At 43.9% G+C, this 25,890-nt stretch overlaps 1 protein-coding gene across 6 annotated transcripts in view; it reads right to left on the bottom strand.

The window, feature by feature from the left end:
* Positions 1-25,890, bottom strand: part of NBEAL1 (neurobeachin like 1) — a 126,567-nt gene that overhangs the window by 25,027 nt on the left and 75,650 nt on the right. For all 6 annotated transcript variants that reach the window (XM_044431782.1, XM_044431777.1, XM_044431779.1 and 3 more), the window contains 21 exons: positions 24,729-24,885; positions 22,129-22,287; positions 20,686-20,845; positions 20,319-20,407; positions 18,813-19,364; positions 17,510-17,685; positions 17,207-17,360; positions 15,912-16,040; positions 14,410-14,715; positions 14,157-14,306; positions 13,224-13,381; positions 12,162-12,286; positions 11,547-11,673; positions 9,204-9,352; positions 8,090-8,223; positions 6,054-6,155; positions 5,006-5,101; positions 4,770-4,894; positions 3,693-3,833; positions 1,884-2,014; positions 1,107-1,216 (listed from right to left, as the gene is read on the bottom strand). In XM_044431782.1, the coding sequence (XP_044287717.1) occupies positions 1,107-1,216; positions 1,884-2,014; positions 3,693-3,833; positions 4,770-4,894; positions 5,006-5,101; positions 6,054-6,155; positions 8,090-8,223; positions 9,204-9,352; positions 11,547-11,673; positions 12,162-12,286; positions 13,224-13,381; positions 14,157-14,306; positions 14,410-14,715; positions 15,912-16,040; positions 17,207-17,360; positions 17,510-17,685; positions 18,813-19,364; positions 20,319-20,407; positions 20,686-20,845; positions 22,129-22,287; positions 24,729-24,885 (3,430 nt within the window). The remainder of the gene's footprint in view (positions 1-1,106; positions 1,217-1,883; positions 2,015-3,692; positions 3,834-4,769; positions 4,895-5,005; positions 5,102-6,053; positions 6,156-8,089; positions 8,224-9,203; positions 9,353-11,546; positions 11,674-12,161; positions 12,287-13,223; positions 13,382-14,156; positions 14,307-14,409; positions 14,716-15,911; positions 16,041-17,206; positions 17,361-17,509; positions 17,686-18,812; positions 19,365-20,318; positions 20,408-20,685; positions 20,846-22,128; positions 22,288-24,728; positions 24,886-25,890) is intronic.

The following is a 25,890-nucleotide window of genomic DNA, read 5'->3' as shown; positions in this document are numbered from 1 at the left end:
CAGATCCTTTTGTTCCTTTGATAACAGGCAGAGACTGTTTTTTCAGGCCGGGTGTTTTGTTTGCAAAACTAGGTTTTAAATGGTGGGTGTTGCTTATTTCTTTGTTCTTTTTAAAATGTTAACTTGTAATTTAACTAAATAACCTGAAGAGACTGTTCCTGCCTATTCTTGGAAGCTGAGCAGGGCTGGACCTGGTTGAAATCTGGATGGGTGACTTAAATGTTGTGAACTGCCCAGAGAGCTTTGGCTATGGGTGGTATAGAAATGTAAATAATAATAGTGGTAGTAGTAGTCATAGTTACATTTGCATTATGTTATCTGTTTTTCTGTATTTCTTACGTTTAGCTATCTTGAGTACCATTTTGGTAGAAAAGCAAGAGATAATTTAAACTACAGAAATAAATAAATGAAATAAGTCAGCACTGATGACAGGAATTGCAACCTAGCAATTCACACCTCAAAACCACAGAAGTAGACTGTTTGAATTGCTTCCAATGTAGCAAAATGGTCAACTGGCTGTTTTTACTCAGTTCAGTGGCATTTTACCTCTGTGTTTTTGTCCCCATTGTGGTTTCACATTTTATTTTAGAGTTGCTAGTTGGCTTGAGCACATTTCTGTGATGTTAATTATGGTGTGTGTGTGTGTGAGAGAGAGAGAGAGAGAAAGAGAAAGACAGAGAGAGAGAGACTGAGACTTTGAGGCTGCGCTTTGCAGTGGGAAGTGATGCATAAATTTTAACAGGAACAATAACATACGGAACAAGAACTGCTAAAACAGAAAGAGTTTGCCAGGCAGCACCCACACCTTTCTATAGGTTTTGAACCATTCATTGTAAACCTTTGAATATACAAAAGAACAGGAAGCAACTTGCATATATTTATAGCTCTCATTTTTCTGTCATGCATTTTGACAATACAACAACCAGGGGAGAACAGCTAGAACTTAGCAGGACAAGTACCCAGCCAGTTCAGTCACTTCAGAAGGAAGGACTGTGTGCTGTGCAGCTACTCTTGAGCTTCCTTAGCATCATCTGCAAAATTTATTTCCAACTCTTTGTTTACTTCACTGGCAGGGTGGGGATGGGCAAGGGGCGGCAAGAACTCACCAGGGCTTTTCTGTGTTTATAAATGAAGTCGTCCGGAGAACTGGCCCATTTGGGGAGGATGACATGATTCACCACTTCTTTTGAGATCTGCAGCTGACCCAAGTTGAAATCTGTACAATGCAGATGAGACAATATGGTTTCTCCTGCTATAACCACACACACACAAAAAAACCCAAGCATTTACCAGAGCCAGATTGCTTGGGGCGAGGAGGGTCAGCTAGGAGGACAGGGGTGAGAAGCCTCAGCCCAGGGCCTAATCCAGTCCTACAGAGAGATCTATAGAGTCACACTACTTTCTCCCAAGTCTATTTCCTTTCACCTGCCAGCAATCTTTAGGTGGCTTCTCAGCTTTTATGCAGCTTTTTAAAATGCCTCTCCCAAGGGCTGGTCACTGACAGTAAAAGCTTTAAGGTAAAATATGGGGATATTTTTAAAATTAAGCTCAGCTGTGCCCATTTTGCCTTCAGCCCTGCCCAGTATTGAATCACGGCCTGAAATTTTCTCTGCTGTTAACCTGTATGGACCCTTGGACTGAAAGAGGTGCAGCATGCCCAACTTAGGAACACAACGGTTTATTAGACGAGTGTCAAATTATAACTTGGCTTAAATGTCTCTGCTTTTTAAGAGATAAATCTGATTTTCTACCAGTCCAGTAACCACAGGATCCCAATTTTAGCCAAGCAGTTTCCTGGAACAGCTAAAGATAAGATTCCCCTCAGGGAAACACACAGTCAAAAAACAATATCTCTATACTCCATTACAGATTTGACTATTTACTGTTTTGATTCTCTAAGAACTCTGGCAAGTAGAAGAACTCTGGGATTAGCTCCTTCACATCATTTGGATTCTCCATGAGAGCTTGCCAGGTGGCAGGGATGGAATGGAACTGCCGATCAGCACAGTCGAACCTGTGGGTTATAAAAGAGAGGGCGTGTTTTGAAAAGCCTGTGAGTGACCTCCAATTATAGAAATAAAAGGGGCACAAGAGCTGCATGTCACACAGCAGGTACGGTGAGAGTAAAAATGGAGCAAAAAAAATAGTGAGCTGCAAGAGCTGGTAAGATGTTTGTACTGGATCGTGATGCTCTCTAGTTCTTGTCTGCTGGGAAGTGCTGCAACCCAGGTAAAGGCATACTGCCCCCGAAGGTTCCTAGGTGCAAGTATAACCTCCACTCCTTCCTTGCCCCCTTTTTTGTGTGCTTATTGTTCAGCCCTTGAGAGAAGGCCTCCAAAACTACTTTTAGGCCTGGAATGCAGCTGATTGCCCAATCAAGGCCTAACTCAGGGAAGGCTGGAGCGTTCCTGGTGGGTGTGTTACCAGTTCTGTTTGGTCAGCTAATTCCTATAAAATCATTTTGCAGAGACTTGGATCTCTGCAAACCTATAGTATCTGAGTGTGGGAAGGCATTGCCTTCTGAGCCACAAATGCTCTCAAAATGCATGCTGATGTCTCACAACACCTCATCTGCAGACGCTGGAACATGTGGGCTCATATCTGGGTGCAACAAAAGCACACCACGTAACAAGCTGCTACAATGAAATGACTCTTACATGGCAGGGCTTGTGGCATTTCAATACCATTGATTGCCCCAATCCTACAATCATGGGTGGCGGGTGATGGCTGCAATCCATGGATGGACTTCCCCTTCAGACTAAAAGCTTCACTCTCACATCCACAGAGCAGGAAGAATACGACTCTGTGTGCAAAACACTCAAGAGAACTCAGTGGTTCACTCAAGAATTCTGCTCGAGAATTAATATACAAACAGGATTCTGGAGCAGAGCACCAAGCATGTGGTGAGAAATGGGGTGTGTGACCATTACAAATTTTGCCAGCACATTTGCATATCTTGACACATTAGATAAATGGAACATTGCAAGCCCTTCTCTTTAAAATCCAAGAGGCTACTATCCCTTGATATGCAAAGGCTGCACATATTGTATTATATGAAGGCAGTAATTTTATTTTCTATCACTTTTGCTCCCTTTCTAATTTTAGCGTTGTCAGTAAATCCAATTTCTCATAGTGGTGTTTTTTCAGCACAGTCTTAAGTACAGTTACTGAGAAATAAGGGAGGGGAGCTGAGTTGCAGCCTCACCTTTTATTATTATACTCTTATTCTGGTCCTTCATTCAAAGAGCTCAGGACAGCATACACACTCCATCCCTCCAAGCCGCACCATTTTACGGTCAGGTAGAGAGAGAGTAACTAGCCTAACCAGTCCCAGTGGGCATCCCATGGCTCATTGGAAGTTTGGGCCTGGGTCTTCTCAGATCCAATCCAATGCTCTAACCACTATGCATCGTGCTCGCTGTCATTTTATGGATGGCCCAGGAGCAAGGCATATTATGCTAAAATAAGCCAGTAACCCACGCTTTTGGGTTGTTTGGGCTTCTCTGAAATGTGTGTACAAACCCGTTCTCAGGGAACAGCCTTCAGTCTTAAGCTTGTGGAGACAGCACCATATTGTCACAGCGCTACCAGTTCTTTAAGATAAGGAAAGCATCCAAGATGTGCATGTTTAGCAGACAGATGGACAATCCATAAGGGCTGCAGCGAGACTGATAGGCTTCTTCATGCCGTACCTGCCACTCTGCAGCTGAATATGCAAGGTGGTAAAAGGCTCTACACGAATGAGGTAATGCATGACCCCGGCAGCGTTGGAGTAGTGAGTACCGTAGTGGAACTTGTCAATAATTCCAAGGGGATCTTCAAAGTTTTCGTATCTTTGGAAAAGAAAGAGAAAGAAGCAACCGGTTTCCCTACTTGTGAAACTAGCAGAATTTTTTCACTGCTGCAAGGAAGTCACTTGCAGCAAATACAGAGCGTGCTGGAGCAAATCCAGAGCACCACACAGAATTTTGAAGCATCAGCTTGAAAGTAAGCTGTGCTTCACAGCAATCACCAAAAACATAATGTAACACAATATCTGGATTTACAATGGGTTCTCTGAAAGGCATTGCCTGCTGCCCTATATTTTAAAGACAGAAGGTAGTAACTTAGGGCTAGCTGACATCAACAGAAGTCAGAGCAAGGGAGACAGGTGTGGACAAAGGGGCACTGGGGCCAGCTGCAGATGAACTGTCCCACCCACCAAGTATGGAAGAGGAAGCAGTGCCATCCCATGGCCCTTCTGAAAGTCTGCTTAACATTTCTCCTCTTCCTTCCCCATCCCCTTTTCCTTGTGTGTGGTTTCTTTTTTAGACTGCAGACAGGGACAGCTTGTCTGTAAGCCGGCTCTGGGAGCCTTAAGAGGCTGAGGAGCAGGATAAAACTACTTCAAACAAATCAATACTAACATTCCAATTTTATATACCATTTGGTAATCTATCTTATTGATTGGAATGGACATATATATACACTACACCAGTTCTACAATACCCCTTTTCTGAAAAGCTAGTATGTCTGTGTCAAACTGTATACCACAAAAGTCTCAGCAGCAAACTGTGGTCATTTTAGCAACATCGTTATTAAATAAAGCACCAGTTCTTCTTTTGCCTTATCTTTAAATGCTGCAGTAACTTAATTCTCACACCTATGCTGCTTTCATTAACTTCTTTGCTACCATTTGAACCAACACACAGTTACCAGTCAGGATAGAAAGATAAAACAATCAGAACATGGTACCTAAATTCTGTCAATGGTTAGTTTAAATTAAATACCTTTCCTGTACAGCCTTGGCATTCTTTTCATTTGCCACACCAATGGGTTTGGAGAGATCCCGAAACACAGCTGGATTATTAAGATCTAATTCTTCTGAAGTGTAATCTCGTAAGATCCAAGGAAACTTGAAGAGGAATAAAGAAAAGGTCTCCTTCAGATCTACAACAGACTTTTGATTTTAAAAAAATAAAAGTGTGTGTCTAGTCAAGAACAAATGTCAAGGTGAAAAACTTACAACTGGATATTGTGCAAGGTCATTGTAGGTTCTTCCTGCCATAGTATTTAATTGCATGAGGTAGTCAAAGTTGGACATTTCTCTATTCACCCATTTCTAAAGATTAAAAAAATGCAACATTGAAGTTACGCCTGAGTAGCACAGTACATCACACATCTTACTATGGAAGTTTGAGACAGAGAAAAGGTCCCGAAAACTCCCAGTCAATCCTGGGAGGCAAACACTGGAAGATTAAGGACTTTTTTCTATTTAAGCATACATAGGATTGCAGCCTTAACATGAAAAAATCAAGGAAGCATTTACATTTCACATTTCTTTAGATTTTTATCCCGCTCTATCTCAATGGCTCTAAGGGGAAACGCTGAAAGCAAAATCCCAAAGTTCTACTTCCAAATTCCTTTAGCTTCTACACAACTATGTAGCCAACATAGGAAAGATGAACAGCTCTGTCTCCGTCAACAGAGGAAAGCTGGTGCCCTCTGAATGCACTGAACCATGATTTGCAGCAAGCCTGTTCCTTAGCCATGCTGGCTGGGGCTTATGGAAGTTGTAGTTAGAGCTTCCATCACTCTGGGAGCAGTAGTCCTGTACAAGGCATCAGAACCAGGGCCCAAAAAGTGTGGGCAGTGCTGGAGCCGCACAGCCACTAACAAATGATAGGATCTGCATGTACAAGCTTGCCTGCCTTATTGGTGTAACCTCTTTCATGTGGAAAGAACGCTTTACTCAATGTACAACAGTTCCAGGATGGAGCTGACATGAGACTTACTAGGATGAGGCCAAATGGGGCTCACTAAATCATTCATCAAACAGACTTTTCTTAATAGAGACAAGAACGAGTACAAGAGCATAGCATTTAAATAGTCATTTTCAATAGTTGCATGTAACTTTTCAGTTTAAAATTACTGCAACGATGCACTAAAATGCTGCTCTTAAGAGCAAAGCAGGTTTCTATGCGTTCCCAAGCCAGAGAGCCACTGAGGTTCTCTCTCATCATAGGACACCAGTTAAACAGAAAATAAAGTAATTCCTGGCCAGATTACCCAACCTGAGTTAGTCCCGATGCCTTAAATAATTCTTGAGGTGATCTGGTCCCACTTATATTTGCAGAACACAGAGAGAGAATTCGGCTGTATACTTTATTTCTTGCCTGTAAGATAAAGAAAGTTTATTAGGTAAGTCAGCCAATAAAATGCGAAGTCAGTGTTCTCCAAAGAATGGACATTTGTTCCTTACTGATGTATAGCTCTATCATCATCATCATCGTTAATTTCTATGCCACTCTATACCTGAATCTCTATGAATCCTGCTTTCCACTTTCCTAGCAAAGTAGCATCTGATATCTACCCATCCCTGGCAGCCCCAACATGACGTCCACCCCTGCATCTCTAAGGTCATGTTGAATTATCTTCCGGAGCCTCCCCCTCTCCCCCTGCACCACTCTTGCTAGTGAACTAAACCACTCTCCATTGACATTACTGTCCAAAGGACAGCTGGGGAAGGGGGCAGCCCACCCCTTACCAAAGACCATGGAGCATCAGGGTCCCTATGAGGATAGGTGGGCTTTCCTCTCTCCAGCCATTTTTCAGCAATGCATCCCCTGCCTCACGCAAATGAATGCAGAAATCACTGAAGGAGCTTGCATGGTGGCAGGGGTGGGCAATGGGGAGGGATGTTTTATGTCTCCTCTCCCTCTCCTGTGACTCGAGGGCAGCCATTTTCTTACTAGCCTATCTCTTGTTCTACAGAATACATTTTGAGGTCCTGCCCACAAGACTTCCTTCTACTGCCACATGTGCTGCCAGTCCCAAAGAAGTTGGTAACTCCTGACCTACGTAAATTATTTTATTTCGAAAGGCCAATCCTAAGAATTTATTTTAACGCCTACATTTTAACAGCCAGTATGACAGCTTAACATCATGTCTAATCTTTAGTGCAGATTTACCTGAAAGAATTACACATCAAACCTTGAGAATAAAAAAGTATGCAAATCTTTACATTTTATACTACAGAGGACTACTGAATTCAGAAAATGTGTGGCATCTTTTTCTAAGGGATTGGTTTTAAGTATGATATGAAATTAAGAAGACCCCACATTTTGTTATCTGTACAGAAATCTCAGCTGGCTGGTCACACAGTGAAAGGCTCAAGCAACACTATTTCCGCACTGTGAGATGAGTCTTTGGCAATCTGACTGTGGTACTGGTCCACATGATGGAGCCGCTTCCTATAAACAAGTTCCACATGCGTCTTGGCAATGGTACTGTTAGGAATCAGTGTGGGGAAAGGTGTTAGGTCAGGATGAGGTGACCTTTGCAGCAGTGTAGAAGAAGCAGAGCACAGAGAAAGGAAGTTTGCTTTTGCCTGCATACTCGTAGCCCCAAATTCTTGCGACAAATATTTCTTTTACTGAGAAACGTTGCTGTTTGTGGCAAGGTTTGTTTATGAAAGCCATGTAGAGTGAGTAACTTGGAAAATTATTGTGTGCTTAGTTATGCTTTTCTCTTACACTTAGTCACATGTGTAAATTCCAGGCAGCCTGTAAAGGGTCTTGAGACCTGCTGTCTTGCAGACTGTCACACATGTGTGCTCCTGTAGTGCCATTCTAGCAAAACCACTGCTTTTTCTCAGCATACCTGTTTGTTTACCTACACGCTGAAAGTACAGCAGCAGAACCAAGTCCACCACACTGTTGAGTCTCTACTTCTTCCATTCAGACAGATAAAGCATTGCCATCAACCCTGGCTTTTTGTTGGACATGTCTATATAGTACACCGTTTTCATCCACTTGTTTGTTTCCTTTTGACTGTATATGTTTAGCTTTCCATTTAAAAACATCTTGGGTGTACATTTAAAAGTACAAAGATGAGAAGAGCCCCATTGGTTTACGTGTAACCCACCCAGGGAGCCTTATGGCTAATGAGGTGGGATAAAAATCTGATAAATAAATTAATTCATCACATGCTTGGCAAGATCTGACTTTTGGCATTGTCAGAAATATGCTCTGAATTGTGCAGCGGAGCTCAGCAGGAGAAAAACCACTGTAAAGCCCTCATCCCAATTCTGCCCAGGGAAATTACTTACCTCCTTTTTAAAGTTAAGGAAGTAGTTAGTCTGGTCAATAAAAAAGATCTCCAAGGCTGACCTCCTCAAGTTGTAGCGACGCAAGTGAATCTCTCGAATCTGAGAGAGCGCCCATTTGAAATCAAAACCTATACCTGGAAATAGAAGCACTTTAGTTATGGTTCTTAGATATGCTGAGAGTACATGCAAGCCAAAGGAATCTGGAAACATGACACAGAAAGCTGAAACTGTCTCTGAGAAGAAACAGTTCTAGAGACGGAACAGGTGAAAACTTTGCTGGAAAAATGTCCACAGGTCTAAAAATGTCCATAAACAACAGAATTTGATTTTCATTTTAACATTTGTTGAATCAAGGCCATTAAATGTGACATCTTAGGCATATAAATACACCATAAGTCAAAATAAAACACCCATTCCATCTGTCTGGAACATAAATTGCACTTTAAAAATACGAACACTTGCTAATTCTTCTTGATCAAAGCTACACACATTCTACATGACCAGTAAGATCAAAAATCATTAAAACGGAAGCATACCTCCCTGCAATTTAGTGACCACTGCTCCATCAACCTCAGCCCTTCCCAACTAAACCCTCATCACCCCCAACCAACATACCCAACAGGCTGCTAACTGAAGATGATGGAAGTTGCAGTCCAACTTATCTGTAGTTTGCCAGGCTGTGGTTGATGGACACGCTCTTCTTCTACCATCCCAGCCTTCCAACCACCTCCCTCTGCACAAACATCACTGGCACATCCCAAATCCCAACTTCTGTGCTCGTACAGTTTCCTACAAGTGCAACATGTCCCATGAAAGATCAGAGTAAGCCAGCAAAAGGCCATGTGGCATATCCTGCCTTTACCCACGGAGTTTTATTTAAAAGTGCAGACAACAACAGAGAAGAATGCACACGGAGTGACACAATCCCCACAAGTGTTGCTGGGCATTCCTGTTCAATAACCTGTTCCTGTTCAATGCAGGACTGCAACCTGGCCACCTTTTGTGCTGTATTCTCAACTGTCACGCTCTGTACTTGCTGGCTGTGCATGGAATTGGCTCTGAAATTAAAGCACGAGCGCCGCTTGACTGTGCAGCGAGACACAGATAGCCTCACCTTCCTCCTTCTCGAGGCTGCCGTCATAGAAATAGATGTGCTGAGTCGTGAGCTCCAGCCGGCCTGGTATTATATTCATTATCGTAATAAGCTCACAGTCTTCAGACAGTACCAGCTTCTCCTTCTGGCTCTGTTCTTCCTTCTCATCCCTGCAACAGCAAAACCAAATGACAAGCCCGCCTCGACTGGGGGCTCCAAAAATCCTTATAGCTCAGAAAGTCATCTGAATTATTGCTTTAAAAATGCTTAACGTCAGAACTCAGGCTGCTCTGGCCAAAGCAAATAGCTCTGATAGCTCTGGTTTCTTCTGATCAGAGATTTAAGGACTCTGTCGGAGGAAGATGCACTTCCTCTCTGAAATGAGACTTGACTCCTGCCCTAATCTCTTGTGGTCAGCAATAACTAGGATTTCTGAACCATCTTCAAATCCTGGTTAAGGGGGAAACTGGTTAGCCTCAGCTATGGTGAAAGCCTTCCCAACACGGACCCTGCAGGATGCATCAGACTGAGACTGTCATCAGGGAGCTAAGTCATCGGCTGCTTATGGCTGTTCAAGAGGCAACGAGGAAGGAGTATGTGATCCTGTGTCTGACTCTTGCACCAGCTCTTGCATTCATGTAAGGGGAAAGTCTTCCAAAAACCCTTCCTGGAGAAAGCCAATTACCTGTTACCACACATGGAAATGGCTGCACAACCTGAAAGAGCCTCTGCAAATGCAGACTCCAACGTGCAGATAGTGGGAGAGCACACAGGCAAGGGCAGTTAATTTTAATGTTAATATTATTGGATTTTATCTGGCCAGGGCGGCTTATTTTATACTGTATTTTTGTATTTTTAATTTAATGTTTATATTCTTGATTTACATTATAATTATTTTAACCTATTGTTGTAAGCCGCCCCGAGGCTTTGGCAAATGGGGCGGCATAAAAATGTTTTAATTAATAAATAAATAAATAAGGGCAGGTAGATGGGCAACTGTGGGGCCAGCGGGCATTTCCCATTCTGCCCCATGTACAATCATGCTGCTCAACATAACAAACAAATGGGGCCTACATTTGAATGCAATCTAAACCTGGGGAGGGGAGGGGAGGGGAGGGGAGGGGACAGTGGCGGAGAGACAAATCGTAGCCTGTCCATCCTGAGAGGCTAAGCCAACTTTTGCTATACCTTGAAAGGCCCTCCAGGAGGCTTTTACTGCTTACCTAGCAATTCTGGGTTTTTTTTATTTTTTATTTATTTCATCTTCTTTTTGATGAGGCTATGGGGCTGAATATTCTACAGCAACTTTCCTTAATGCAGTTCCCCTCCCATCACCCCTGATGATTGTCCATGCAGGCTGCAGCTGATGGGGGTTGTAGTCCAAAAAATAAGTTCAGACAGTGCCACTGTGGGGAAGGCTGCTCTAGAAATTTACCCTCAAAAGATTAATACCCTTCTCCAGGAAGTAGTTTTTGAAGGTGAGGTGACAAATTTGATCAGTTTTGTCCCAGTTTTGATGATGATGATGTCACAAGCACCCACAGAGGGCATTTTTATGCCTTGCTCCTCCTGGCACAAGAGACATCAAGCACACAATTCTTTTCCAAAGATACATACAAGTGAGGATCCAAAAGCGTAGAGGCCGTTCTTTTCCCCACCCTTCCAAGCAGACCAGGGCAAAGGGTTTCTAACTGAAAGGCTTCATGTGTTAAAGCTGACCTGCTAGGCTAGTTTTAAAGTACAAATGAAGTACGCAGAAGTCAATAACAACAGGAACAAGCAAAGTTAGAAGGGAAAGTAGCTTGAAGATAAGAAACAGATTTCAGACTTGATCCCTGCCCTCCTAAACGCAAAGAGCCAGCCATGTCTTCAGGGCGGAGCCTCCTGCTTAAGGTCTATCGCTGGGAGCATCCAACTGGTCAGCCTCCTGAACCTGATGCTCTGCTCTGGAATTCATGATGGTCGCTCACCCCACTCCTATGAGTGTGCTCACTCAACGTTCCCACCGCCTTTGAAATGCTCTCATTCTCAGTGAGCTCCTGGCTTATCTTGGGATCCCCTGGCCCTCACCCTTCAGTGCAGATTCTCACTCCTCCTCCACATCTGAGCCAGATCATTTGCACTTCACTCGGAAGTTGAGCCCAGTCCCAACAGAAAAGTTCAAGCAATCAGGACTGCTCAAGCAAGGGTGCTCTGGGCTTCTGCCTTTGAAAAGCAGGTTCTCTGAGCCACAAGCCAATTAACTTCCCAAAAGGAAGACCCTTTCGGAAAGGGCAGTGTTCTGCTATTCAAATCCCTTAAGATCAACAACCATGCCCAGCTGTTTGGATTCTGGCCACTGGTTCACGCGGTCGTCTGACATACATGTTGGCACCTGCTGCTGGCTCTTCCTCCGGCAGCTCGAGCACATCATCCTCCACATCGCTGACCTTCACTTGCTTCACTGCCTCCAGCAGCAAAGCCTCACTCGATGGGGGCGCCTGCTGCACTCCTGTGGAGGAACAGCGAGGATTCTGGGTGAGACAAATCTCGCTTCTCTGCACTAGAGCAGACCTCCCGAGCCCAGTGTGGCGCCTCTTGCACTGCAACTCCTCTCAGTCGCCCACAGAAGGACATTTACACCAATGCAACATGGCTCATGATCAGGAATGCTGGGCGTCGTAGTCAAAAACATTGGGAGGCGTAAACATTAGGCTGGGGAAGGATGCATCAAAGCATTTACTGATGAAGATATTTTCTGCAACATGCCTCAATCCATTAAAAAAACCCATTAAGATCCCATTTAAATTATTCTGTCATACGTATGAGCAGGTTGATTTGCTCAGAATTGTATGTATTTTAATATATTTTAGAACAACCACAACACACAGTTTCCTAGAGGCAAACAAAAACAGAGCAATGAGGAGTCAGGATATAAAAATTCTTTTTAAAAAGTTCTAAAACATTAGCTTATAATCACAAATAGACCATAAATCTCACCTAGATTATCCCTCAGGGCACTGGCCTCCTGGTGAGAGTTGAAATTGTAATTTTGTACTAATTTTAGTCTCATTCGTGAATAATTTTCCACATGTGAAAGTTTCCAATGAATAAGATTCTGCTGCCTGGTGAAAGGAACATACCCAAAATAAACTAAAACACACACCTGGTGCAAAATGCTAACTGTTAGGAGCAGTATTGAAAAGGGATGGGGAGAAAAAACACACTTCAGTGTAGATGGTTTCAACATTCCCAAATGAGTTGCAGCAGTTAAAAGACAGCAATATTTACCTGCAATGGCAAGAAGGCACTTTCTCCATAGCATTTTCCCACATTGCTTCATTAGAGCAGGAGAGCTATGCCAGCATTAGCACTACTATGATTACTGGGGCAATTTGCAGCTAAAGCAAGCACCAAAACAATACCACACTGAAAATATCAAATCAGTGAACTCAGAAGTCTTTAAAAATATCAAAGACCCCACAGCAAAGCTAATAATTGGAGCAACAGGATGAAGAGTCAATGCCTGGTGCAAAAGGAAATTCTTAACTTGATGTCTGCCCAGTGAGGATGCCTAGGAAGGGCCTTCCGTAATGGGAGAGGCCATACACTTGCATTTTCAGTGCAGTGAGAAAGACGAGGACGAAACGCCAGCTACAGTGGCTCCAATCCTCCTTGTAAATCCTTGTACTGATTTTTCAATATTATTACCTGATTAATCAGGAACACACTTTTCATTCATCAGCTAAGCCCTAGCTTCACACAAGTAGGTTCATTTCAAGAACTGCCATCAGGAATTGTTTGGAAAGCTTTAATTATCCAGATAATAAAAGGATAAACTATGGGGAAAAAGCCATGGTCTCAGTTTAAGTGCATGCAATACTGCAAGCACAACTTAGTAACATTTGCCAAGTTGTGCTCTCATCAGGAACTGCGCTACCTGCTCAAGCTTCACACGGATGTTCCAGATCTTAAAGTGCAGGTGAAGCAGGACTAGAACAACGCAACAACTAATGCAAAAGGCTGTCCGACAAGGCAAGAGAAAGGTGCGCCTCTGCCTACCTCTCAGCCCAGGGGCCTTGTTCACAAGTGAGCGAGTGCCTGGTGCTTCTCCACTGCCGCAGAGCTGCTGTGTGCTGGTTATGCAGCTGCTTCAGCATGCTGTTGTAACGCAGGTTTTCCTGCCGGGCCCTTCGGTTAAATGGCTTCACAAAAAATTTCTGGGGACAAAATGTGCAAATCAGTCCAACAGAACTGTAAGCGGGAATGAGATGACGAAAGGACATCAAAAAAACCTGCTCCATGATAGACTGAAAGGATCTCCAAAACAATAATCCAAACCACAAAAGAACTGTGAAATCATGACTTGATCATGCAGAATTCACCACCTGCTTCAAAGAAGGAAGGTGTCCCTCGGTGTGAAAGCTTAGGGGGAGCCTGCCACAGGGCTGAGCCTGTGACTTTTTCCCGTATGATTTTGCCACCACCATCCATGGTATGGCAGTGAAAGCCATCAACAACATCTGATACTCAGTCTTGCAGAATCCTGTCCCAAGATGCTGACACCAACTTTGGCCCAGGCTAGGGCAGATGTCCAAAGCAGGCATAGCTGGGAATCTGATGAGGCCCCATACTCCAGAAGAGCCCCTGGAACCTGCTCCTCCTCTTCAGTGTTGCTTGGGTGCCCCTGTCTTCTCTGGCCCCATCAACAGTGTGAGTAAAGCAGGTGCCACTGCCTGTTTGCCCCCCGCTTCTCTGCCTGACAAGCCATCCCGTGGCAGCAGTGATGGAGCAGCAGCAAAGCGGAGCAGCAGCTGCTGGCAGCCATCCTGGTAACACACTAGACTCAGCGCCACAGAGGGTTTCTTGCCCAAGGGCCCTCTGCAACTGGGAGCCAGCACTGGCCCAGAGAGAGAAATTCCCAGCCAGGCGGTGATCCTGCTGGGAAAACTGCTGCCAAGTTCCCCCTGCCCCCCACAAAAGCAAGGCTTTTACCTGAAACAAAAGTTTGCTTTCTCCCCGCTCCCGCTCTCGCTTATGGATGTTCACCATCAATGCCTCGTAGCAGTCCTTCCAATATACCGCCATCTGCTCGTGGCCGTTGCTGAAAGTACTGAGCTCATACTGCTTCATGTTTGGAATGATCTGGCACACAAAGGATAGCAGGGTTAAGAAGCGAGTGAGGGCCCTTTCCCTTCCTGCGCAAGAGGGAGAAACATGCACACTGAGACAGGGAGCCAGGACTTACGTATCTGTCAATATAGCCCTGCCACTCCTCGGTGTGGCAATAGTCCTGGAAGTCCTCGAAAAATGAGGGGCTTCCATTTGTAGAAGGCAGGGAAGGCAAGTGCAAGCTCATGAAGAGAAGGTCATAAATTTTGGAAACAAGGGTCCGAACAAGCGGGATCAAGAAGGAGTATGTCTCCGTCCTTTCTCGGATTGACCGGCTCAGGATGCCTTCCAGCTTGCCCAGGAGGTAGCAAGACTCAGCTTGATTGTCAAGTACTTTGGTCTGAAGAAGTGTGTTGAGCTTGGCTGCAGCCATTGCACAAACCTAGCAAGAAAAAGAACCAATCACCAACCAATGCACCTGGTGACAAACCATAACATTTCTCCCAAATGTTATTATTAATTTCATTTCTCTCGGGGCAGTTTACAGAGGTCAAAGCAATTGCTTCCCTTCCTTTTCCTCTATAATAGGGCAGGACAACTTGAGGTGCTCCAGATTTTTTGGCCTAAAATTCCCATCAGTCTTAGCTAGCATAGCCAGTGTTGACAGATGATGGGAATTCTAGCCAAAACATCCAGTGGGCCACAAGCAGTCTAATATATAACCTGCCAGTTTTCCATGGATCTCAAGGTAGGGATCCCAGGCAGACTCCAGTTCAAGTGCTCACAAAGGCTAGGCCTGCCTTGCTTCTGCACTACAGGTGCATCACAGCCTCGCCCAAGCTGGTTCTCTCCAGCTATGCTGGACTACCACATCTACCACCTACTACACACAAGCCACATGGCTAGCAGGAGGTTGTAGCCCAACACCTCTGGTTGGGGAAGGCTGCAATTCATCACCCACAAATCCAAGTGACAAAACCAGGGAATGCCTCTCGGTAAAGGCCAGTCATTGAAGACCATGGTGCATCTTCTAGCAGGAAATGTCTTTCAGGATTTCCTGTTCCAAAGCCACAAACAGATCAGCCGAGGGCCATTTCCCAGTCAGGTAAAGCATAGGGCAAGCTTCCAGAGCTGCAGAACTTCCGTGGTGGATATATTTGTAACCAAACTTCAACAAGAAAAAGAATTGGCATGCTCCAGGCTTCTCCTCTCCCCAGCGCTTGGAGGAAAAAGGAAAGCTCCTGAGAAGTCAGGCAGCTCATGTCCAGGCACCATCATGCTAGGGGGGCTATTGGCTTCCAGCTGACTGAGGGTTTATCTCCTGTCCATACTGCAGCAGGGATGCAACTCAGTCTAACAAGATGGAGCTTAAACACTGAGATGGCAAAATGCATCCTCTCACCTGTCCTCCAAAGAAATGATGCACAGATGTATCTGACCCCTCCTTTGACCCCCACAACAGGTGCGCATGTGGAAGTACGGAGCTTCCTGCGGCAAGTTCTTTTCATAACAAACTGAAACGTCCCCACTTTAAGAGCAGTTTTCTAACCACTACACGAGATTGGCGATAGGTCCTACTGAGTCTGTTCCCCTCCCCACTGACCAGCTGCATACTATACAACTCAGCAGACAACAAACCTGTAAGTTGTCCTGTCCAATGAACCCAAGAAGCATCTGGACCTGGACCTGGTAGAGCTTCACACACTCGGGGCCAGAAGAGTACCAGACTGATAAGGTGTCCATGAGTGTCACCAGTTCTTCCAAAAGCTACATGAAGCAATACCCAGAAATAAGCCCAAAGAGGAAAATGCTGCATGAGCTGCAAAGCAGTAGGTGTGGAAATAATTCAATACACAGCTCACGGCACAACAAGAAACGTGTTATGTAGGTTGCTTTAAAAGTTAGCACCACAAGATTCGGATGGCCGGGCAGAAAGAAACATAAGCATGATTATTTGAACAGTGGCCAGATTTTTAAGCTTTCCTATGATGGGCAGATTTCCAGAATAACGGACATTAAATATTCTGGAAGGTAAAATGCTTTGCAGGAAAAGCTTATCATTCACACGTGTGTGTATAGGATGTGGGGAGACAAAGCTCCAATGATGGATAGCAGCATTTAAGCATCAATTATATTGCTTTAAAATCTTGTTATGGTTGGGTTTCAATTCTGCAAGTGTCTTAGGCTTTCCAAGAATGATGGTGGTGCTTTAAAAAAAATCCACCTCTTGAAAGATGCTTGCATTCCCAAGTGCATTCTGATTTGCTTCTTCCATGGAAATGAATGAACAGCTGATGAGGGCCAAAAATGGGGGGTGGGGGGGAGATAAGAGAAGATCTCTGTGGATGGAAGGGCAGAGATCTCCACCCTGGCAGGGGTGCAAGGACTATGCTTCTGCACAGCCATTGGGCTACCAAAAGCAACTGAGACTTGCAAAATAGTGAGGGGAATTTTTTTTACGGCTGCTGGAGTGTGAATACATCCCCAGATTTGTTCATTTATTGATGAAATAAGATCCTCGCCTCAGAGAATACATTTAGAATCTGGAGAACTTTTCAACATTAAAATAAATAACTGATATTCCTTAGAACCAATGCTTAAATGTTAAAAACAAGTTCAGTTCAAGAGCACTTGGAAAAGCCACAAACCAAGTTCAATTGTGAAATTTGGGGGCAATGTCCCACATGCAGATTGAAGCATACAGAATACCGGGGGGCTGGGAGTCATGCCGTGTTCAGGATGCTATGGATAGCCAGTTAACCAAGCAGTTACGTGCACACTGATGAAAAGTAAATCATTGTCATAAATGAATTTTTACCTACACTGCTATCCATTCCTTTCCAATTGTCAACTTCTGCTTTTAAGTTGGGTTTGACTTATGGCAGCCTATCTCACCCAAGAACCCTTTGACATCTAGAAAGATGCCTCTGTACCTTTTCTGTCCATAGATTTGAATTCACAAGGCCTTCTGCTTGCAGGAAATCTTGCACAATAAGTAGGAGCCGGAAGGCATTCTCAGCATACATAGGGAGGGATTTGACATCTCTGCTGTCAGTGACTGCCCACTCAAGCATCTTCTCCAGCAAGCTAAGTTGAAAATAAAACACAATTCAACAAAGGAAACAGCCATGAATCTCACTCTTCATTTCTTTCCCTTTATAAGAGAAAAATCAGCTCACTGCTTTGCAAGGAAGCACATGCATACTTTAAATCAACAAACAAAAATTTCAACTCACATGAGTTTAATTTCATCTGATGGCCGTAGTAGCTCATTGGAAACCCCCAGCTTGGTGAGAGCAGAAAAAACTTGTCCCCTCTCAAGCCAAGCAGCATCATCTGATCTTTCTACGCCTTTCCACAGCACACAGAGCAGAACATCTGTGAGCAAGTGTACAAGATCTTCTTCACATGCCTATTAGAAACAATTGGTCATGTACAGTAAAGAGGAAATATTCTCAACAGGTATCCCAGTCATTAGAATTTAAAATACTGGCACATCCCTACATCTTTAATATGTGCGTATAAGATGTTAGCATCCAGAACTGGAATTGTAAGGGCCCAGGTGAATTACTGAGGGGGGTCCTGGTGCCCACCTGCCCTACTTGTGAGCTTCCCCATTAAGACATCTGACTGGCCGCTGTGTGAACAGGAAGGTTGGACTAGAGAGGTCCTTGGTCTGATCCGCACAGCTCTTACGTTTTTGTGAACTGCTGGAATAATCTATTTTAAAAATGTAGATGTTTCCCTTTGGCTGACAAAGATCCAAAGCAGCAGACAATTGTATTAAAAGCTGCAATATGAAAATACACACAGTTAACAGAACAACACAAAACCTGAGTTCAAATTTAAACAGAGCAAGCTAAAAACTAACTATTCAGGGGAGCAGAAAAGAAACTTGCGCTGAAGGCCCATCCCAATAAATGTGCTGTTAGTGTTGGACTGGGATCCAGGAGATCAGGGTCCTAGTCCCTGCTTGGCCATGAAGCTCACTTTGGACTCTCAGCCTAACCTACTCCTCAAGGTTGTTATGAGGATAAATAGAAAGAAGGATGACTAGTTAAGCTGGGCTCCTCACGAAAAAAGGGGAGGGATATAAACATTAAAAAAATAAATGGAATGGTCTCCATCCACACACAGAGAACAGGATACAGACTTTCCAAAGGAAGGAATCCTACAACCTGGGAAGCATAATTCCCAGATGGAAAGGCTAAACAAAGTACGTACAGGCACATCTGACTCTGCATATCACACATTGGCTTGATGGGCTTTAGAGTGGAGCAGGGGCATCAATGTGTGTGCATGTCTACCAGTGAGTTTCTACAATCCAGATTCCCCACTGTTCACAAGCAGAACCACCTGGACAGGTCAAATATCTGTTGGATTACTGAACCAGCAGCAATATTGTTCTCTTTCTCTTTTAGGAAAATAACAGTTTAACTATCTAACTGGAAATATTTTTTTTAAAACCCCAAACCCCTAAAATCGGAAAAGGAAAGCCAAAATGTAAAATTCTTTCAGAAGTGGAATAGCCACACATACTTCATGAATTTCGAATGAAGAGAGATCCGCAGTGAATGCCACCTCCTCCATAGCACATGACTCCCTGTCCAGCTGCCCAGAAAATGTCTTTGTGCTCTCAATGGGCGAAGGAGTGCTGGGCAGACTATCTGCCATCTGGCTCCCGCTGTCCCCCAGCTCGTAGAAGTCAGCGCTCGACAGCTCTAAACTCAGGTGCGAAGGGTTTTTTTGCCATAGGTCTTCTGGATCTTCAGGCCTGAACAGCATCTCTACCATGGAGGCATCTTCCAGCATTGCCGTGGATTTGCCATCTTCTAAGCTCCACTGATCACACGAACCATTAACAAAGCTGGTACTTTCTTCCCCATCTGCCTTTGACAAATGGCGTTTCTGGTGGTCTCTGGGAAAAGCTCGCTTTTCGTCCTCTTTAGCCGGGTCATTTTTGTTCTCCCTTGCACCATTCTTGATGTCCGCGTGCTCTTTTAGGAAGAGCCGGGTCAATGTCTCCTGCCAGCCAAGCTGCTGAGAAATCTGCTGTGCTGAATCCTGCTGGGAATGCAGGATCTGCAAAAGCTGCGGGAAGCACAAGAGGACAAGATGAAGGCCCAAGCATGATGCATCGTAACATGTCCTCTCTTTTGTTCTGGTTTTCCTTCCTGAATGCGACATCAATGGGCCAGAAATATTTCTCAAAGTTTTCTACAAGCTGAGCAACCACTGGGCCTGTGAAAGCACCACTAAAGCTGAAATCAGCAGGAGTGCAAGCACAAGAAGGCACATCGCACGTGAGTCTGCTGTACTCAAGCGCTGCACGCTCTAACAACCTCTCCACCATAGGAGTCGCATGGAGGGCTCCATTCACACGGTCAGAAACTGCAGAGAAAATTCACCAGAAGACTATTGTATATCGAGGAGACAGGGTGGTGTGACACAATTGTCTTTCTATTCCTGTATTTCTCCTTCTATCCCTACCTTCAGCGCACCCCCCAACTAGACTCAGTTGAAGCTCTCCAGCATGCAAAAGAAAGTTGTTCTAAGCCGACCTTGGAATGCAGCAGAGCGCTGTGCTTATTGGCGTGAGAACTGTGAACAGCAGATGTGGCTAATTAACTGTTTTGAATACATCACATGACACTCTGAGATTTAGGATAGAAAAGAAGCCTTGCGGCTTTGCCCAGGTGAGCCCCGTTTTAGACCTAGCTGAGGAAGGTGCTGCACACCAGCCAAAATTAGGGCTTTTTCCTTGCTGTTTGCGAACGGCTGATTGAGGAAAGCCAGCTTGCTTGGTATTGTATTTCTTTTTTCCCTTTCCATATTATTATGTTTATTTATTGTGCCTGCTTTCGAATAACATCTTTAGACTTTAACCAACCTGTGTGCTCATTGCTTCTGGATCCAAAAAGAACCCTTTCACTTTGGCAAAACAGAAACCCAAATGTCTACTGTCATTCCCTAGATCTCCACTGACTGATACAACCCTGGCCTTTGCTATTCAGCATCTACCAGCCACTACCACAAAAAACTAACCTTTCGACAGATGGCGACCCTGACATTGATATCTGCTTTGTGAGCCAAATGCACCACAGCCATAAAGTCCCTGTAATTCACAACTGGATCTGTAGAATAAAAATTCAGACACATCATAAGAGGGGGTATAAAAGTTAAATTTCACAAGCCCCTTCCCCAGACACAATGAAAGGAGAAATAATTACTTGCTTTTGCAAATCGCCATTAAAGCACAAAAGTAAACTGTAACCATCAATGCACTTTTGCCATTTTGCAATGGATGCACGAAATAAATTTATGTTCAACTCTTGCTGCAGAGAGTTATAGTTGTACAGTCACAGCTATGTCCATTACTTTAAAATGAAAATGTTAATACATATTTGAGTACCGGCATGCAGAACTTGGTTGAAAAGGTTCTTGATTAGAGATGTGGTAACTGGAGATTCATTCAAGAGCAGTCCCAGCCCAGAATATCCGACTTCTCTGAGTTTCATCCGTTGCTTGCTGCGTTCGTAGACTTTGGTGCACTTCAGCATCTGCTCCACGATCTACAAAAAAGAGGATGTGTGAGGTTCTCTGTGGACAATGAAATCCAAAACTCTCCAGTGGCTTTGGGTTAAACACATAGACCCTTCATATGCAAGAAACCACAGGAAAACAGAATTCAGACGGGCAGAATTCATCACAGGTAGAACAAAGCCTTTAAAACTGGGGGAGGCAATGGTATTTGCCTACACCTCCTACTGGAAAGACAAAACAAAACCTACTTCCTTACCAGCAGCTAGGCCTGCTGTGAAACAAGTTTCTGTCCATCCTGAAAACTGTGGAATCAAAGGCATTGTTTAGTACATCAGGGCTCAGCTCCCACCCGTCTTGTAGGAACTTATTTGAGGGAGGTAACTCCTCCTTTGCAATGCCTCCTGGGGGAGCCATTTTGTGGTGGTGCACAAGAGAGTTTTTCAAATTGCCAAATGTGCCCAGAGCCCAAAAAGTTTGCCTAGTCTTGCTTTAAGAAATCACACCTGAATTTCATCTTAAAAGTCACATCCACACATCCCTTCACAAATCACAGAAGGACCCCAATAGTTGCATATTCAAAATGGCAGCAGTATACAACTCCAGTAAAGCCGAAATTCATCAACACATTATTTGCTTCTGTTACGTGTGACCTTAGAAACTATTGTAAAGGGGTTCAGTTTATATGGATTTCCTGCAGTGTTGGATACTGGATTAGAATCTAGTCACTAGATGACCTTTGAGGCCCCTTCCAACTCTAGTATTTGTTCTTCGGTCAGTACTCTGACAAGCAATTTTAGGGTCTGTGTCCCATTATAACAAGTTTCAAATGTGCACGTTTATTTTAGCAACTACAGAGTATTAAACAAATATTCATAACAATTACTATTACAATACCAAACTTATCAAAAAAGTACTGAAATGTACAGGAGGAGGAGGAGAAAATGACAACCAATTTTTATTAAAGTTGCAATCCTAAAATAGACTTACCAGAAAATAAGCTCCTTTGAACTCAGCAGGACTTACTTCTTTGTGTGTGTGTGTGTAACTCCACTATAAAATGAATTTCCATCAGCAAAGACCATCACCACTAACTGATTACTACCAGCAGCCTTCCAGAACAACAATAGTTTCTGACAATTTCCTGAAGCTTAAATTAGGGCTTCAAAGCAGTTTAGCAAGAAATACATTAAATAAAGTTACCCACCTGTGTATATCTTTATCAATGCACACAGGATCCCTTCAGACATTTCACACAGAATCTCATCTCCATCTCTGCAGAACTATCAAGTTTTCAGAAGACATCACCACTAACCTTGAAAACGAGCTCCTTCAGCTGGTCCGTGTACCGCTGATTCAGCAGCAGTGCATAAAGAATGTCTGCATTTCCCGGCTCGAAAAGCAACAAGAACAGCTGATCTCGGGTTGGGCTGGTGTGAAGCAGGCTGAAGAGCATGTCCAGGATCCCAAAGAGCTTGTGGTGGGAGAGAGAGGAAATCAATCACACAGAGAATGAGGAATCCAGGCTGTTCTCACTATTCCGCACACTACAAACATTTGCTGGATTTTCCTCTCTAATGATGCGATGATTATTTGAAAGTACAACCCTAATCAAGACAGCACCAGCCTCAATGGCATGACACAAAAGGCAAAAAAGGAATGGGGAAGGAAAAGGGGAAGAAGAACACACACATTTGGGTCCCAATCCTTAATGGGATAAAGTTTTATATAAGGATCAGGTGGGATGGAAATGGACTGTTCACCATTCAAGAACAGGCCTTGGTGGGCCTGTGAGAAACAGCCCAACGTTCGTGAAAGTGGCTGTGATGCAGGTCAGAATGGCTGGACTGGCACAGCAAGCTTCAGTTCTCTGGGACCTTGCTACTTTTCCCAGAGCAAGCCGGCCTCAGTGGAGACATCCCCACTCCAGAGCAGGCAGTCCCACTGCTTGTCCCCACACAGCAGCTGGTCCTAAATGCGGCTGAACAGCCATGAGACTATTTCTAGTTAATTATTTGGATTAAATAACAGAAACATTGGATGAAACTTAATGTGATACAGCAGCAAAAGTAAAGGTGTGGATCCATACCCAGAAGTAAAAGGGTGCACTACAGTCAAACCTGAATGTTTTTCAAATGTCCTTTCAATAGGAAAAAGTGAATCACATTTAATCACATTCCCTCCATGTCAAATCCCTACCCCATTGTTTACTCCACACTGTTTTTGCCTTAAACATGGCTTAATGTTATATCCAAACTGATATGGATCTGCTTAGCCATGTTTTGCAAAACCTTCACATCCAGGTTAAGAGGTGAATCCTGCTCAGTGCTGAGTCTGACATAACAACCCACCATGGAGAAATCACTCCATGGACAAAGCGGCTGGAATTTGCACTAGAGGGAAGGTGAAGAAGCACCCCAGATTAAGGAGACTGGCTTGGAATTTACAGACTGGGGTCCACCAGAGCAAGCGCAGAGGTGCCCAGCAGATTAAAAGTGAGCAGCATGACCTTTTGAAAAAGAAAAAGCAGTGGGAGAGCTTGAGGAAGGTCAGGTAACCAGGACGAAGTACTCCTGTTAGCAGACTGTTTCTACAACATGCTATTCCATTAATTACATGAACTACAGGCCCTGCATCTGCTTTTTGCACCCATCATTTTAAAGATAGCAAATAGAAAAAATGTTGTGAATGCATGCTAAGCAACCCTGCCAAAAGATGTGTAGTGACTGGATTCAGACAGCAGGGTTACCCATATCCAAGAGCTGAGTGTAGGTTGTTGCTGAAACATGGCTCAATGAGACAGCAGGGGGAACATCCAGGTGAACAACCCACAGTTCACCACACAATGACGAGTTGTTTACAGCCCAACTCCAGCAGTTGCACCATGGGTAGCCAGCCATGGCTTGTTAGCACAGCTGATTTCAGAGAACATGATAGCCTGTGTTGCAATAATGACCCACGTTTCGACAACAACCCAACTGGGTTATTGGGCTGTGCAAACTGATCCAGTGTGGGTTGTTCCTCAAACAGACAATTGAGCTCCCCATGGTTTATTCACCCCTCCTTCCATCCCAGTGTCCACCACTGCACAGCCTGCCTCTGCACTCCAATTGCTACCCCTTTTTACTCTCCACTGGGGTATTTTTTTCCTGGAGCCCCCCCCAAAAGTACTTTTGGGGTCTTTCATGTGTTTGTTTTATTTTAGGTCCTGAAAATGATTCATCCGCATTGATTCTTTTTGTAGGTCTTTCATAAGCAGGCAAGTAAGCTGTTAGAGAAGTCCAATGTGTATTGCCTTGCCTATTCAATTTTCTTATTTGTTTCAGCTGTCGGTGGAAGCTGCAAAGTAGGGAGGACCAAACTGGACCAAAACTGAAAAGCAAACCCCCAGCATATCTGCACAGTTTTTTAAGGGTGACAACTGAGTGATAATCACTCCAAAATAGCACTTAAGTATTGGTGGATGGTTTTCACTGGCAGCAAGAGAGATCACAACCCATGATGTAATTTCCCAGATTCATATGACACAACAATACATCATGGGTCATACAACCTCTAGAACAAGCCATGAGTTGTCAGAATGAACTGTTGCTGAAAAATAAGCCACTGTCCAGGAAGTGGTCTAATTCTGGACAACATGACAACCCATCACGGCTAGCAATCCATGCTGCATTGCTGTAGTCTATGAACCCAGTGAGTAAAAAGCAATTTTCTTTAGTGCACGGAGTTCCTGAGACAGAGGCATTCTCCAAAATGCCAGGCACAACTTAACCAGCACCTCTGAGATCATGTTATCACTTTTTTGATTTCCTGCTAACTTCTGGTGTCTTCCTGTTGTTGCTACATAGAAAGAAAGATGGACGGACAGACAGACAGGAGGAAACCTAATAAAGCAAACAAAGGTACACTGAATACCTGTTCCTCATCATTGATGGCTGCTATATATCCCATGATGCTCTGTACTTCCTCATGTGTCCCACCTTTGCTCAAGAAATATTTGATTAATCCATATAAAGATGTCCTTATTGTTCTAAGATCATCAGGAGCCAAGTCACTCTCTTCGCAGCTGTTTCTAAGAAGAGTAAGAAAGGGACCTCTATCAAAATGACAATGCATTGTGATGACAGAAGAGGTAAGTGATCCTTGGAGACAAGTGACGCAATTTTGTTTTCACAAACATTTCTCCCATTGTATATTATTCTCCTGTGTTATCTAGCCGTGTTAATCCTGGAAACCACAATTAAATTCACTGTATTGTTATTGCCATCTTTTCTGCCTGGAAACAGGCACTTTGTTTTTAACTCATATAGGAAGGTAGCAATTGATGGAATAAGGACACAAACAAGACTCACTCAGGCAATGCTGGTTACTTATTCTTAAAAGACCTCTTGAACAAAAACTTCTCTTCATTTGAAAAATGATTCACTATCTTCAAGCACAGCGCCCTATGCATAAGAACTCTTCTTTTACTAAAGGTTACAGACCTAGAAATGTGGACTTGGCAATAGTTAATGACTTGCAAGTGACTTAGTGCTTCTGTATCATACATGCTAAGCAACTGACCACTGGGACAGAACTGCCTAGTTTGACCTTCACCTCTGCCATGATCTGACTTGGGGCCCTTAGCAAAGCCACACCCAGCAGAGATAATATTGACCTGTCTTTGAGTGCTTCTATTACAGTGAGGTCATGTTTGTGAGATATCCAGAACGCTTTTCTCAGGGAAATCCCATGTTCTACTGAATTCCATGAGTTTACTCCCCAGTACACTGAATTGTAGTCTAACACATGCATCCGTTTCACTCTCACATATACTTTATTTATTAGATTTAGATCCCACCTTTTTAGTTTTTAAAGATTTCAAGGCGGCTTACATAATTCGCCTCCTCCTGCTCCTTACAACCCCGTGAGGCAGGTTGGGCTGAAAGTCTGTGACTGGCCCAAAGTCACCCAGTTGGCTCTATGGCTGAGCAGGGACTAGAACCCAGGTCACCTAAACCCCGTCCTGCACTCTTAACCACTACGCCACCCAGGCTCTCATTTGATGATGTGACACTTCTTCAAAATTAAGGCCTTA

Source organism: Varanus komodoensis, unplaced genomic scaffold, assembly GCF_004798865.1.
Source record: "Varanus komodoensis strain SLA01 unplaced genomic scaffold, ASM479886v1 scaffold23, whole genome shotgun sequence".
Classification (NCBI taxonomy): Eukaryota; Metazoa; Chordata; class Lepidosauria; order Squamata; family Varanidae; genus Varanus; species Varanus komodoensis.
Note: the sequence above shows the minus strand (reverse complement) of the source record. Positions and strands in the feature narration are given on the sequence as shown.